This window comes from Ceratotherium simum, chromosome 23 (assembly GCF_057802395.1).
Source record: "Ceratotherium simum simum isolate JZ-2026a chromosome 23, ASM5780239v1, whole genome shotgun sequence".
NCBI classification, from domain to species: Eukaryota; Metazoa; Chordata; class Mammalia; order Perissodactyla; family Rhinocerotidae; genus Ceratotherium; species Ceratotherium simum.
The window spans coordinates 1,629,643-1,645,682 of record NC_141922.1 but is presented as its reverse complement, the minus strand read 5'-3'; the positions used below and the strand labels follow the sequence as shown (position 1 = coordinate 1,645,682).

The 16,040-nt window shown below is 54.9% G+C and overlaps 1 protein-coding gene across 1 annotated transcript; it reads left to right on the top strand.

The window, feature by feature from the left end:
* Nucleotides 1-1,881: 1,881 nt before the first annotated feature.
* Nucleotides 1,882-14,682, top strand: ZFP41 (ZFP41 zinc finger protein). Its single transcript, XM_087447364.1, is given in 6 exon segments — nt 1,882-5,642; nt 5,645-5,860; nt 6,328-6,578; nt 8,481-8,616; nt 8,808-8,921; nt 12,403-14,682. Coding segments are annotated over 2 exon segments (600 nt in total). The 5' UTR covers nt 1,882-5,102; the 3' UTR covers nt 5,705-5,860; nt 6,328-6,578; nt 8,481-8,616; nt 8,808-8,921; nt 12,403-14,682.
* The last annotated feature ends 1,358 nt before the right edge of the window (nt 14,683-16,040 follow it).

Below are 16,040 nucleotides of genomic sequence, written 5' to 3'. Positions count from 1 at the left end.
TAGAAGCCCATCAGGAGGGACCTACTAGAAGCTTCCTCCAAACAAGAGATGATGGGAACTTCAGCAAAAAGGCTGTGATGGTGAATGCACTGACTGTGGATCTAACATGAAAAGAGTGAGGTGACAGTGGAATAATGTGCTTTCTATGTACGTTCTGACAAGGCAAAAATAACGTAACCTTCTAAAACGAAGGGGCGGGAGAGAAGGAAGTAGGAAGAGCGCACTGGCCGGTACCGGCGACAGGTAGAGGAGGGTCCCACCCAACCCGCGAAACCGGACCGTAAACGACTGAGCGAGAAGACGGTGCTGTCTCTCTCGAAGCTAAGCTTGCCTCCCAGGTGCCTACCTCCCGTCCTAGACTTCTCTCCTCCCCTGACGGTGCCCCACCGCGACCGCCAGGACCCCCCATGAGAACACGGCCCGTGCACACAGCGCCCGGCGGCCGGGAGAGGAGCGCCCCCACTCACACCCGCGCCCCTCCGGGAAGGAAGCCGGCCTTCCTGGCGTTCTGGGCTCGCCCGGCGGGGCACGGAGCAAGGATGCTCCAGAAAAGGGACAGCGCAGGGGCGGACAGCCTCCAGCCCCCCAGCTCTCCTCCCACAGAGGCTGCCCAGCGGAAAGAGGACTCCCTTCCCCTACCCGGCCCTGGTGCTGCTGTACGTATTTACAGGGCAGCTGGGGGGCAGATCTGGGCGATGGTGGGAGCTTCCCGGCCCGGGAACGGCCTCTGACCGGACCTCACACGCCAACGCTGTGGGCATCGCCTGGCGTTCTGGGTGGACCTCCAGCCACCAACACCGGCACCATGACTGCGGCCGTGCGGGACTGAGCGGAGGACCAGCTGAGCCGGCCTGGACTGTCTCCAAGAAGTGAGACAACTGGCGCTGTTTCAAGGCGCTGAGTTTGTGGTAACCGCGAAACTAACACACAGGGTGTCAGGTGGGCCCCAATGAGATGAGCTCCAAGGGGGCAGGAAGCAGGAGCGAGCTGAGCAGACAGCTGGGGATGAGCATCCCGGGCAGAGGGAGCTGCCAGAGCAACCGAACGCAGGCCGCAGGCCGGAGCGTGCCTGCTGCGTCTGCGGATCACACAGCCAGGCGGTGGGACAGGAGTGAGTGGGGGACAAGAGTGAGTGAGGGGGCGCAGGGGTGAGGGAGCGGGGCGCAGAGGGGAGGGAGGGGGAGGGAGGGGTGAGGGGGGGGGCGAAGAGGTGAGGGAGGGGGCGCAGAGGTGAGGGAGGGGGCACAGGGGTGAGGGAGAGGTCATAGAGGCGAGGGAGGGGCGCAGAGGCGAAGGAGGGGTGTAGGGGCGACGGAGGCGGATGCAGGGGTGAGGGCGGCGCAGGGGGAGTGGGGTGGCGCCGGGGCGAGGGAGGGGATGCAGGGGCGAGTGAGGGAGCGCAAGCGGAGTGGGGGTGCAGGGATGACAGGGCGCAAGGGTGAGGGAGGGGGCCGCAGGAGTGAGCAAGGGGGCCGCAGGGATCAATGAGGGGAGCGCAGGGAGGACGGAGGGGAGGGAGGGGGTGCAGGGGAGATGAGTGGGCGTGTGGGACCCGAGCGGGATGGTAAGAGCCGGCTCTGAGGCGGAGGCCTCCGCGCACACCACCCGGAAGCCCGGGGCCTCACCTCCTAGAGCGGGGCCGGAAGGGGCGGGACATGGGGGCGGGCCTTTCCTGCGGAGCCGGGGGCGGGCGGGCCGGGGCCGGGATGAGCGAAACCACCTGCGGGGCGGAGGCCTCCGCGCGCACCACCGAGAGGCCGGCCTCGCCTCCTACAGCGGCACCGGAAGGGGCGGGGCCTAGGGCGGGCCTTTCGGGTGGGCGCCGGGGCCCGGCGGCTCAGCTGGCCATTTTCCCGAGGGCCGGCGCGAGAAGGTGAGAGGTCGCCTTTCCGACCCCGGGCCCCTGTGAGCGCTGCGCCCGCCCTGCCCTCCAGCCGGGGACTCGCTGGGTCCTGCCTGCGTCGCGCGGGTCCCCGCCCTGGGCAGCGTCCTCCCTCCCTGGGCTCCGGCGCCGCGGGCGGAGGGCGAAGCTGCCCGAGGACCCACCAGCTCGGGGCGGCCGCGGCGAAGGCGTGGCCCCGGGCCCTGCGTGCGCGGGGGCGGGGGCGCATGGCGCTCCTCTCCTCTCGGCCTGGCCTTTCTCCTCGGCCTGGACACTCCGCGTGGCCGCTGGCGGGCGGGGGCCCGCACACTGGGTGCGTGTTTGCCCTTGGGTCTCAAACCCCTCGGTGATCGTGTCTCTCTCTGAGACGCAGGCTCCTGCAGGCAGCGGGGGAGATGGCTAGGGTGAGGAGTTTGCGGAGTCCTGCTGCTGGCGGACACCCGCAGCTTCATGCTACAGGAGGCTTGGCCGAGAGAGTAGAGGAGCCCCGGAGTTGCACAGCAGGTGCCAGCACCCTGGCGTTCCGCCCGGGCTCTCCTCTGCAAGGTGGATTGAGTTGTCTGTGTGGCTGTAGCAGCCGCTCATGTCTACAGGCTTGTGAAATGAGGACCGCGACAGTGATGTCTGATCTGCTCCGTCTTTAACAACTGTTATTCCTTGGTGTGCACAGCGCTTAGAGAAGTGAGAAAATCCAGTCGCTGCCTTGAGAGCACCTGGCAGCTGGGGTCGGACAAACAAAACAGTTATCTAGAATGTTTCTTGAGCACCGATATGTGCAGACTCTAGCCAAGTATCCAGGGGTTCAGGGATAAAAAAGACACGATCCTTGCCCTCAAGAACCTGTGCCTCATGGGGAGACTGCCGTGTCAGTGACGAGTCAAACATGGAGTGACAGGTGTCCTGGTGGGGGCAGTACTTGGAACACAGAGGAACACCATGTAGGGCCTCGGCTGGCAGTTGGGCTCAGCGGGTTCAGGGACCGCTCCCCTCCATCAAATGGAGTCAACAGAACCAGCCTGCCCTGGAGAGTGGCGGGCTGCAAGGGGCACCAGGGTTGGTTAGCTTCATGTTGGTTCTTGGTTTTCACGTCAGTTTCCTACTAAAACTAGACCCCAGCCTCAAACTCCAGCCTGGTTGAGTGGGGCTGTGCTCCTCTGCCCTAGTTCCCCCTGCCTGCCCCAGCAGAGGTGCCCCCTTATTTCTGCATGATCCCTCAGCCCAGATCACCTTCCTTCATCTTCAGTTCTGGCTCCCACCGGATGCTGAAAATGGCCTTCTCAGAAGCTGCCTCCAGTGGAGCCCTCAGAGAGGGATGTTGGACTGAAGGTAAGTCAGGTGTATGTACACATTTTCATTCAGAAGAAACTGGACTCTCAAACTGCTTGTCAAGATGGGAAATCCGCCCAGTCCTTTCATGTGTTGCCTCTGTGCCTGGGAGAGAAGAGGAAAGCCCAGATGTCCCCTTTTGACTTGACAAAGAATTCACAGTACTTGTACCATGAAACATACGTTGCTTGGAATATTGTCACCTCGAGCACCACATTTCTGGGTAAGAGCCCGTCAGGGCCACCGCCCTCCTAGCAGATAAGGATACCCGGCACAGGCCGGGGGATGCTTCACTGCAGGGTGGTTTGAGGACTCAGAACACCATCTGCTTCCTTTGGAGCTTGGAGGAAAGAGCGTTTTCTCCTAATCTGGTGGAGATTTCTTTCACTGTCAGTTAAAGAGCCTGAAGCTTGTCGAGTTTTGTGCTGGGATCCTATGAGTTAGCACTGAGAGAGGAGGCAGATCAAGGAAGCTCAGAAATGATATAGGAAAGAAATAGATGAGGGTTCGTAACAAATGAAATACAAGCTGTGTGGTGATGCCTGACCTGTTGCTGGGACCGACCGATTCCTGTTTGAATCTGTGGTGAAATTGGGATGCTTTTAAGTGGAATTAGGGATGGAACATCCGATTTTTCAGGCAACGCAAGCAAGGTCCTAGTTGATGGTTACCTGGGGCCCTGGCCCTCTGGATGAGTTAGCTCAGGTTAAGTGCTACAAGGAAAACTAGAGGCGAGTAAGGAACAGGGAGTGGGGGCAGTGTCTGGTCGGGGTCGGGGAGGCTTCTGCGAGAAGGGCCCTTGGAGCAGAGCTCAATGAGTGAGGGGCCAGCCCCTCGAACACCTGCTCTCAGGGCCTGATTCTGAAAGCAACCAGGCACTGAGGCAGGAAGGACTGGGTATGTTTGGGGAATCGAAAGGCTGATGGCTGAAGGGGAGTACAGGGTGGGCCAGGGCCTGTCATGGGGCAGGGGCAGGAGTGTGTAGGGCTTAGTAAGGATGAGAGAAGCCATTGGGGATTTGAGCAGGACTGTGATGGGGGTTCACTGGCTGCTGTGTGGAGAATGGACCAAGAGGGAGGGCCGGGAGGCAAGGATGGGAGCAGGGGCACCCACAGGGAGCCAACCCCGAGATTCATCCAGCTCAGAATCTAGGCTGCGGGTGATGGGAGTCTTCCATGAGGGGCACATGTGGCTCCTGTAGCCCCAAAGTGCCTTGTCTGGTCCCAAATACAGGAAGTGGAGGAAGGATGGGAAAAACTCCAGAGGCCACATGGCAGTCATTGGTCCATGGTACACGTCAAGTCCTACTGGACACAGATGTGGAGACCTGGCCCCTGGCAGAGGAATAAGAATTCTTTGGTAAGCAGGTGAGTAAACCATGATGCCACTTACCGAGACAAGGAAAACCAGGAAGAGTGAGTTGGCCAGGGCTCTGGGGAAATCAAGTGTTCTGTCAGGTTGCATCCGGTTTGAGGCGCTCATTAGACGTCCAAGTGGGAATACGTGAGCAGGGAAGGGAAGTGGGCCATGTTCCCATGTCCCCCCGCCCCCCTCCCCTTCCCGCACTCCCTCCTGTCTGTCTGTCCCTTAGTAATTCAGCGCTGAAAGAGCTCAGGGCTGTGTTTTTTCCAGACACTTGTTTAAGGTTCATGGCCTTGCTCGCTCCAGCAGCAAAAGGATTGGTGGTGCTCTGCCTTCTCTTGCAGATTTTCTGTTCCAGAGCTTCAGTTACAAGCTCAGAAAAATGAAGAGTTATGTCTAAAGCAAGACCTTTCTGAAGAGGTGGGGTGACAAAGAAATTCTTATGTGAGACTGGAGAATTTTGCCCCTGGCCTTTCTCTTTAGCCTTTACTGGCTTCCGGTGGTCCTTCCTCCCTCTTGGGAACAGAGAGAGATGGAAAAGCGCACGGGCAAAAAAAGGAAGACCCAGACCCCAAAGGAAGAAGTAAATGTGCCAAAGGACACTTCCAAACAAGAGAAAGTGTCTGGGAACAGTCAGCCCAACAAGAGCTCCACTTTGGCTAAAAAGCCCAGTAAAGAGCCCGGCCTGAATCCTGACGATGAAGAACACATATTTGATGACTTCGATGCTTCATTTAAAGATGACTTTGAGGGCGTTCCTGTATTCATTCCTTTTCAGAGAAAGAAACCCCATGAATGCAGCAAATGCGGACGCATCTTTAAGCACAAGACAGATCATATCCGCCACCAGAGGGTGCGTACTAGAGAGAAGCCCTTCAGATGTGATCGGTGTGGGAAGACGTTCAGGCACAGTTCCGACGTCACTAAGCACCAGAGAATCCACACTGGAGAAAAGCCCTTTAAATGCGGTGAATGCGGAAAAGCCTTTAACTGCGGTTCTAATCCCCTGAAACATCAGCAAACTCACACTGGAGAGAAACCATATGAATGTAAGGAATGTGGGAAGACGTTTGGTTTGCCTACAGCTCGTGTCTTATTCGCCATTGGAAACATCACCCGCGGAGGAAGCACTGAGTGTGGGGAAGCTGTCCGCCGAGCACCACCCTGGGCAGGCCTGTCCCTGTGGTCCCTTCTCATTCAGCGTCTGATTGATGCCAGGTCCGTGAGAAATGGGTTCGATGCGCCTTTACTCGTCGGTCCCTGTTGACACCAGGAAAATCAACCCATTAGGTAAGCGAATGCCCATATGTGGCTAAAGACCTTTCTAGTCCAGAGAATCTCTGTGGATCAAGGCACTGTGATGGCGTGGAAGCGCCTCACAGATGCAGCACCAGAGATGGCACGTGTATGAACTGCTCTTGGCAGGGCGGGCTGCAGCCTCGGAGCACAGCCCAGCGGCAGAGGCACCTGGCGTTTGCCAGTGGCCTGGTGCCTCCCTCTGCCACCCCTGCCTGTGGCGTCCACTCAGGCTTCGGCCCTCTCCCCTGCTCCTTTGGTCTGCACACTCTTGGCCCACTGGGTCCCGAGCCCATGCCCATGCAGCCTGGCAGGAGGCCTGTGGCCCTGAGCTTCTGCAGTGAGCACCGGGAACCCGCCATCCCTGCTTGGCTGGCTGCGGTGACGGTCCTGTGGTTTGTTCTCTGGCTTCCGTCCTTGGGCTGAATCACCAGTCCTTGAACTCAGCTCCCCGTCCACAGGAACTGGACCCTCTGTGTGTCCTCCAGCCCAGCCACCATCTCAGATGAGCAGCATGACTTACCCAGATGGACCACTCGGGACACGGCTCCTCAGGACCTAAATGCTGCCACCGTGGGAGAGTCCTGCCCTGGCCACGTGGTGGGGGCCCTGGGACCCTGATGGCAGCTTCGATCCAGTCTGTGTCTACCATGTGGCCCTTCAGACACGAGGTGGTCTGCCCCTGCCCCGCAGGAGCCAGCTCTTTGTTCAGGTTAGTTCCGCTTCTCCGTGCCTGGCCCCCAAGTTCCATCCTATGCCCTGGTCAAGTCCATGTGCTGTGCCCGCCCTTGGTCTCCCTCCAGGAGTGATCTGGATGGGGCTCTGGGCTCTCCAGGGTGGTGAGGTGTGTCCTAGAATTTTGACACACTATAAGGGGAGACAAGGTGACTGTCAACCAGGAGGTAATATGGCTTTTTATTAAGAAAATGTTGATGTCTATGTTTTCAGCTATTTGGAGCTAAAAAAGTAATAATGGCCGTAGTCTTTGGGGATTCCTTCCTGAAAGAAGGCCCCAAGGGTGGAGCAGGGCTTCTCCATCGGGCAGTCACAGACGACAGAGGGCAGAGTGCGCCCGATGGAAATGTTTCTCCGAGTTAACAGAGTTTTGTTCTTTCTAAAAGCTATGAGGTTATAACAGCTCTCTCCAAGCTGGGTGCCTTGGCTCCACGGTGCAGCAGGCCCTCCTCCCACACCCGACTCAGCTCGGCCCGAGGGTGAGGGCATAAACTGCTACCTGTGATCCAGCTCTTGTAGTCCCAGAAATGGACATCTGATGAGGCGAAATTGTTCCAGAAGAGGTGCCAGAGGCTGGCTTAGGGGAGACACACGGTGTGTGATCCTGGGTGGGAAGGTTGCTACAAAGGACGTTACTGGGACATTTGTCAAACCTGGGTCTATAGTGTCCACTAGGTGGCAGGGCCACATCAATTTGAAAGTTCCCCGCTTGGATCATGGCCTGCGGCCATGCCAGACGGCGTCCTTGTCACGAAAGATGCACGCCAAGGTTTTCAGGGGCACAGAGTCATGACGTCTGCAGTTTACTCCCAAATGTTCGGAAAGCAGCAGTGATAACAACACACGTGTATACACTGAGAGTGACAGAGCAAACTGGCCCAGCGTCAGTCAGCCCTGAGTCTAGAGCAGCGTTGGCAAACTTTTTCTGTAAAGGGCCGGATAATAACCGTTCTTGGCTCTGCGGCCATCACGTCTCTGTCACTACTGCACTCAGCCGTGATGAGTGACAGCAGTCACAGACAGAACAGAAACGAATGAGTGTGGCTGTGTGCCAATAAAGCTTTATTTACAAAAACAAGTGGTGGGCCAGAATTGGCCTGTTCTAGATGAAGGGTGGGGTATGTGAGAATTCACCCCCTATCCTGTAAGTCTTAGAGCCCTTCAGAAGTAAATGTTGGTGGGGAAAAGCTGGGTGCAGGAGCTGTAAAGAAACCATGGGGAGGGGCCAGCCCCATGGCTTAGCGGTTAAGTGCGCGCACTCCGCTGCTGGCGGCCCGGGTTCGGATCCCGGGCGCGCACCGATGCACCGCTTCTCCAGCCATGCTGACGCCGCGTCCCACATACAGCAACTAGAAGGATGTGCAGCCATGACATACAACTATCTACTGGGGCTTTGGGGGAAAATAAATAAATAAATAAAATTTATTTAAAAAAAAAAGAAACCATGGGGAGGGGGTCAGGGAGATGCTCAGAGCAGGCTCTGCTGCTTGTCTTGATGCGCCAGGGAGGATGGGATGTGGGCACACGGACGTCGGCCACAGCCACGGCCCTCACACGTCCCGGGGGTATCTGCACCTGCTTTGGTTTGGTTTGGTTTTTATTTATTATAGTATTATAATATACTATGACATGTTATTATACATAACATTGTTATGTAACATATCACATATTACAATATATATACTACAGAAAATTATCATTTTCTATATTGTTATGTCTCCATGTTATTACCAGTGGGAAGCATTATTTTTTATGGCTACATAATGATCCATTGTTAGAAAAGTTGACTTATTCTGTTTATTTCCTAACAGGGCATGTAGGTGGTTTCTGGTTTAGATCATTATAAATAAGCTGTGATAATTATCTTTTCCATGCTTAGGGCCAACAGGACGGGTCCCAGAAGCAGAATGACAGGCGGAGATCATCCTGGCAAATGCCTTCCTCCGGGTTGTGCCTCGTAGGTGGCCCAGTAGCACATGGACAGCAGGTCTACCCTGGCCTCTCCGGCAGGGCAGGTGGGTTTTAATCCTTGCCAGTTTGTTAGAAGAGAAAACACATGTTCTCATCTGATGTCTCTGATTCCTAGAGAGGAAGCAGGTGGTGAAGAGCAGGGCTCTCGGGCAGGGGTTACCAACCTGGCCCCCAGGCTTTGGGGATGTGGGGCCTTGGGTGCATCCTCAACCTCCTTGTGCCTCGGTTTCCTCAGGTGTGAAGTGGGGGCGCTGGCAGTGCTCAACCTAATTCCATGACTTCCTCTGTGAAGCCCTGAGTACAGGGCTGGCTCACCTGATTGTCACCTGAACGTCAGCTCTTGTCACAGGTAAGTGTTCTTGGTGGGGCGGACATTTGTTCACGTGGATGAGAGGTGGCCATGCACACTGATGGCCTTTGATGCCTCTCCCAGGAGAAGACTGCAGCTCACTTCAACTAAGTCAGCCTGGAAAACAACGACAGAAAAATACTTAAAATACACTTGGAAATTTAAAAAAAATACAGTTTACAGTCATGAGAAAAATCACACAATCAAACTAAAATCAGCGAGCGACCTCTCTTGCTGCCTGTCATTTGGCGCAGACGGACGGGCTCCGTTCTCCTTTCTCCTCAGTTAGCCATCGTGACGTCACAACATGCCAAGCACCGAAGCCAAACCTTCCAGATTAATCTCTGTTTTGATGTTTATCTTATTGTTGTTCAAATGCAACTCACATTGCAGGAAACAGAAAACCTTCTAAATAACCTGAGTCAAAGGAAAAACATAAAGAAGGTTATAAAATACTTAAACCTCAGTGATAATGAAAATCTGACTGTCAGAACTTCTGGGTGCAGCCGAAGCCGAACAGAAACATGTAGGCTTAAATGCTTGTGTTAGAATTAGCAGAAGAGCTGGGAATCAATAAGCCAAGCATCCAACTTTAAAAGTTATAAAAAGAACAACAGAATAAACTCCAAGTAGAAGGGAGGAAATAATAAAGGACAGAAATTAATAATACTAATGGGAATGAATACTGTGGAGAGCATTAAAAAGGTCACAGTTGGTTCTTTGAAAGGACCATTAAAATTGAAATTCTCTGGCAATAGGATCAAGAAAACAAGAAGGAGCAAATAAATTATTAGGAATGAGAAGGGGAGGGAGACACAGATCCATCTGAGATTGAAAAGATAAAATGCCGAGCCAGTGAGTGTGAACTCGGGTGAAGTGGTTGTTAGAAGGAAGAGGAGTGATGAGCCAACTCAGAAGAAACAGCCTGAAAAGTCCCCTCACCACTGGACAGAGTGTACTTGTAGTACACAGCCTTCCCAGAAGCACACAGGTCCACGTGGGGTACAGGTGAATTCAAGAACAAACAACTCCACTCTTACAGGACTCAGAGACAGAAAGGGGACACGTGCCCACCTTATTGTATGAGGCTATGTGAGTGTGACATCAAAATTACAGCGCAGTGTCACATGCTCATTGATGCACAAGTCCCACACAAAATGCCAGCAAATGCTGGGGCTGAGGTAAAGGGAGTGAGTGCGGAGGGCGTGGGGACCTCCATCGGGTGGTTGACATGTTCTCTGTCTCCACGCAGCGGTGGTTACACAGGTGCATACATTTGTCAAAGGTCCACTGCCTTCTGTATTTAAAATGGGCACATTTTATTGTACGTAAATTAAACCTCAAAAAGTTGACTAAAGAATATGAATCAGAAAAAAAATACTAGCAAACCCAACAGCACACAAAAAGATAACATAGCCTGACCAGCTTAGGTTTACTTCAGGAAGGCAAATATGGGTCAGCATTGACGTGCTTTCTCACACTTAACAGATTTAGGGGAGAGAGGGGCCCCATATTATCATCTCAATGGCTGCAAAAAATATTTCCTAAATTCAACATCCATTCATGATTAATATTTCTTCATAAATAAGGAATTTAATGGAATTTTCTAAACCTGATAAAGAATATCTACCAAAACGCATAGCAACATTCTACCTTAGGGTCAAATGTTAAACAGCATTCCCTTTGAAATCAAGAACACGACAGTGCTGGCTGTCACCGCTCTAGTCAGCATTGGACTGGAGATTCCAGCCAGGGCACTGAGATGAGGAATAACAGACGTGCATAAGATTAGAATGGAAACCCTAATTGTCAGTATTGGCAGATGATATTATTGTCCACCTGGAAATCTGAAAATAATCACAAACTATTGAAATTATTAAGGGTTTAGCAAGGTTGTCACCTAGAAGATCAATATACAAAAGCCGGCTAAGGTACATATCCAGAAGAGTTGAAAGCAGGGACTCAGACAGATGACTCTACGTAAATGTTCATAGCAGCATAGTTCACAGTAGCCGTTGGTGGAAACAAGCCAAGTGTCCATCAACAGACGAGCAGATAAACAAAATCCCGTCCATCCACACAGTGGAATACTGTTCTGCCATAAAAGGACCGAGGCATTGACACACCACATGGATGAACCTGGGAAGCGCGATGCTGAGTGAAAGAAGCCAGACACAGAAGGACAATTATTGTATGATTCCACTTATACAAGGGACCCAGACTGCGCAAACGCATAGACAGAGCAGAATGGAGGCTACCAGGGGCTGGAGGGAGGGGGGTTGGGGAGTATAATGGAGCAGAGTTTCTGTTGGGGATGATGAAAAGGTTTTGGGTATAGGTAGTGGTGATGGGCACACAGCATTGGGAATGTTTAATGCCACTGAATTGTACACTTACAAAACATTTAAAATAATAAATATTATGTGTATTTTAGCACAATGGAAGAAGTCAACTGAAATTGATATGCTATTAACAAAATGCACTTTTAGGGGGCCGGCTCGGTGATGTAGTGGTTAAGTTGGCGTGCTATGCTCCGGCAGCCCGAAGTTCACAGGTTCAGATCCTGGGCTCGGACCTATGCACCGCTCATCAAGCCATCCTGTGGCAGTGTCCCACATATAAAGTAGAGGAAGATGGGCACAGATGTTAGCCCAGGGCCAGTCTTCCTCAGCACAAAAAGAGGAAGATTGGCAATGGATGTTAGCTCTGGGCTGATCTTCCTCACCAAAAAACAAAAAAACAGCTGTCATCCATTTTAGCAACAAAAATGGCATTTTCTGGCAAGTTGAAGATGTGCATACCCTGCTAACCCAGAAGTTTCACTGATTAATAAACCTTAGAGAAACTTTTGTACACGCGCCCAAGGAGAAAGGTACAGTAGTATTCATGGTGCATGTGGAATGTCAGAAAAACTGGACATAACCCAAATGTGCCTCGACAGTGAAGTGGAGAAGCAGATCAGCGTCTGTGGATCTCAAGAGTCAGTCACAGAAGACACAGTATGATTTAGTGACTGTAAGTGCAGAACCAGACAGTGTGCCGTGTGGGGTCCAGACGTAGGAAAGCCAGAGAGAAAAGAACGGCCACACTAGACGCAGGAGAGGGGCTCGGCAGACAGCAGGCGCCCCACTGGATGGAGGGCAATTGGTGTTTGATCCATCGCTGTAATTTCATCACATCACGTACACCCTGAGTTCATGTGTGTTTGATATATTTCCCAACTTTCTTAAGATTTTAAAAAATAAGAAGCACTTTCCTCACGATCCTGTTGCCATCCAGGTCTGGGGTCCACGGGTTAAGCTACACACTCCTTCCCCTCCCTCCCTCCATCTGACCCCTTGGCCACTGTCTCGGCAAGAACCAGCCAGCTTCCACGTGATCAAAGCCAGTCCCCTACTTCACAGTGGGCTTTCTGCCAACAAAGGAACGGTAATAATTGCACTTCTGTATTTATTCAAAAGGTATTTCTCATCCTTTTCAGGTTGTGAGAGCAGATCACCCCCAAAGCAAGAAGTTTCTGATGAAACATGCATATAAAGGAGCCTAAAAACTAACAAGAATCCCACATTCCTGAGCTCCGAGGAGGAACAGAGATCAAGAAGGAAGAGAAGAGAAAGGCTGTGGGTGAGAAGAGAGGAGACCTCGTCCAGCATCCCTGTGCTGATGGACAGGTGGGGACACAGCCGTGGGGGCTGTCACTGCCAGACGGGCAGCCTGCAGCAGAAAGTCTGCTCTCAAGGGAGACGCCTGCCCAGGGTGAGTAGAGGGAAGCGTTTCATCTGAGAGGCCCCATGAGAGCACTGACACTCCAAAACTAGAATCACTGCAGGGAGCCTTCTTATGGTTCTCCAGCCTTTCCAGAGGTTCACCAGTTCACAGTGGGAGCGCTCAGCTTCTCTCCTCCAACTGGGCGTTCTAGGAACGCACTCCAGGTAGAAACACCCGCAGGCCGTCGAGAACTTTCTCAGTGTTCAGAGAATGTCCCGCAGAAACCTTCAGGGTGTCCCCACCCCGCTGAGCACCTGTTCTTACGTTCTTGTTGCAGGAAAACTGTTAAGGCATCAACCACAGAAACACCCCAGGGCACCTCGTCCACCCGCCCAGGCTCCTCGCCCGACGCCTGGTCCGGCATGGAGAGCGCTGGGATGGCTCCAGAATGATCTGGCGTCAGGGCAAAGGCCGCAGAGGACCTTGAACCAGACCCGGGGACACCTGCAGATGTCCCAGGGATGTGACGTCGATCGTCCTTCACACCGGCATTCTGTGAGCCGTGCCAGCATCTGTCCCTGCGGTCCTTGTCCTGGCCATGATCTGAGGGAAGGTGGGAGCCGGCCCTGGGGGAGGCGGACAGTGAGGGCCACAGAACAGGTGGGGCTCTGCTTCCTCTCCCCACAGGGGGAGGGGGCTGACCAGTGACTTTGGCCTCTGGTTGCCCCCACCGGGTTCACTGCATCCTAGGGAGGCTGTGGGCACCAGGGTGCCACCTGGGCTCTATTTCTAATGACCTTTGGTGTTTGGCCCCAATTTGGGCACCAAGATGTGATCATTCCTTTCCTCTACAAGTGAGTCAGACACCAGGATGTGCTGCAGAGTAAGAGGGCCTGCAGCCTCAGCACCAGGGAGGAAGGCCCAGGGCTCCCGGGTCGTGGTGCTCGCGGCAGGAGCCCATGGTGCTGGGAACACTTGGACATTTGCTCTGGAGGGGACAGAGAGAGGTCGTGGTGAGGGCAGGGTTCTCAGGGAGCTGGGACGGAGGGCTGAAGGGGGTGTCTCTGAGGCCAGGGAAGCAGCGTTGGGACGGGAGAGGGAACGGGTTGGGGGACGGGGTGGGCCCCACCGCGAAGAGGCTGGGGTGGGCTCCAGGTCTGCCACCTGCACAAGGACAGGGCTCTGCTCCGAGTGGCAGCCTGTGCCTTCAAGGACCTCTCTCTGTGTGCCGAGCTCGGAGTTCACCGCCTTCTGGTTTCCTCCTCACAAACGCCAGCCGCCTCTTCAGCCAATCACAGAGAGGGTGGTCCTCCCCGACCAGTCCCACCGGATCCAGGCTTGGCCACAGGCGGGCTTGGCACTGCTGCCCGCAGTCCCCTGCAGACTCGAGGCCTGGGTGTCCGAGGCCTGAAGACGGCATCTTGGGGGGTGAGCACCTGGGTGCCTCAGCCCCATGTGCACCTCAGTCTCGGCACCGGGAGTGCCCAGTGTTGGTCACACTGCGTCCCCCTGTCTCACCTCACGTGCCCTGTGTCAGCCACGTCACTGCAGCCTCACCACATGGCATCCGGTCTGGTCCATCTGTGGTGTCCGTGCCGCTTGGTTTCACCGTGTGACGTTCCCGGTGAGCCCGAGTACTCGGCGAGTTGGAACTCTCCTTACATCCCCCTGGTGGGTCACCGGCCCTGGGTGGTCAGCGCTCTGGCCCACAGCTGGTGGCCATGGGCCAGCCGTGCAGACACTTTTCCTAGTCTAGTGTTTCCCACTGTCATCTTTACTGTTCAGAAATTTAGCTTTCCAGCTAGCTGAATTTGTTGAACTTCCGCTTTACAACATCTTCCTCCCTTCTGTCCCCGGAGAGGAAGTACCCCACACTTCGGGCAGATGCTCTCTCTTGGCTGCCAGTCCCTGTGGTGTTTTCTCAGTCCCGCCGGGAGCTGTGCCAGCCCCGCGTCACTTCCCGGCTGCCTCCCGTGTTCTTCCCAGATGCGTCCTGTCCTGCGGCCTGCGGTTGTCTGTTTTCTCCTGTAATAAACATCTGTTCTGACCTGTTCCCCGTGTTCTGTTGATCTCCCTGCAGTTTAGGGGTACAGGCGAGACTCCCCAGGGAGGCACCACTGCCTCCCAGCCCAGGGCCTGGCTGCAGAGCCAGACACCCACTGGTCACTGCCTCCGGATGTGTCTCTTGGGGGCTGCCTCACATTAACCAAACTCATTAAGAGAAAAGGAATGAGAAAAGGAATTTGCTCACTTAGGATGGGAGTGACCGCTGGCCGTGACAAAACACGTGTCCCTCTGTAGACAATGCCTCTCCGGCCCTAGATACCTGGGAAACTGAGATAGGACCCGTCGGTGCTCGAGGCCCGCAGTCATAACCCTGGAGGGCATCTGGGAGGCCCCCTGCCTGCTTCCTTGGACGGTCACCCTGGCTGGTCCTGAGTTCTGAAGAGCTCGAGTCTGTCCTGTCCTCTGCGCCCTTTGCCTTCTTCAGAGCAGCTGTTCTCACGAGGGGTAATTCTGTCCCCCAGAAGGGGCGTTGGCAATTCTGGGGACATTTTTGGTTGTCATCCCTGGGGAGAGGTGCTACTGGTGTCTGGTGGGTGGGGGCAGGGAAGCGGGTCAGCATCCTACAGCACGCAGGACGCCCAGCAGTGGAGGCCCGGCTGAGGGTGGGGGTCCCACTCAGACCCGTGAAGCTGGGTGAGGGCTACAGGGACGGGTCACGAGGACAGGGAAGGGTGAGCGCTGTCGGCCAGGTTTCAGACGCGGGAAAATGAGGAGAGGCAGCTTTCGGCAGAAACCTGAGCACCTGAGGTGCCCCTTCAGGCCGAGGAGCCTGGCAGGGCTCAGGGACAGGGGGATGGGTCCCCCTGAAGGAGGGGCAAAGGCGGGGGGAAAACATGGGGACTGGCTAAGCGTCCACAGGAGTAAGAGAGCCCCCAGGTCTCCCCACCCTCACAGGAAACGGGGGTGCCCTCACCCCGCCGAAACCAACCCAGGAGGCGACACGGTGGCCGGGCCCGCAGAGGGTGAGGGGCAGACTAAAAGGGGCACTGGTGCGCCGCGTCCACTCTGGTGGAGAACACGTCCAGGACAGAACTCGGCTGTGTGTGCCTCCTTCACAAGCCCCTCCTCCTCCCTAGCCATCTGCCCTCTCAGAAGGCGGGCCTCCAGCCACACTCCAGCCTGAGGCCCAAGTCCTCTGCACACCCACATCCAGCCAGCAGCATGTGCTGGCAGTTCTGTTCCCAAGACGAGCCCCCAGCCTCCCCTCCATCTAACCCATCTCCCCTCGTTTCCTGCCTCCCCACAGCCCCAAACTGATTGTAAAATGTACGTCCATCTCCTCACTCCCCTGCTCAGGACCTTCACTGGCTCCTGGTGCACTGAAAATGAAACCCAGGCTCCTCC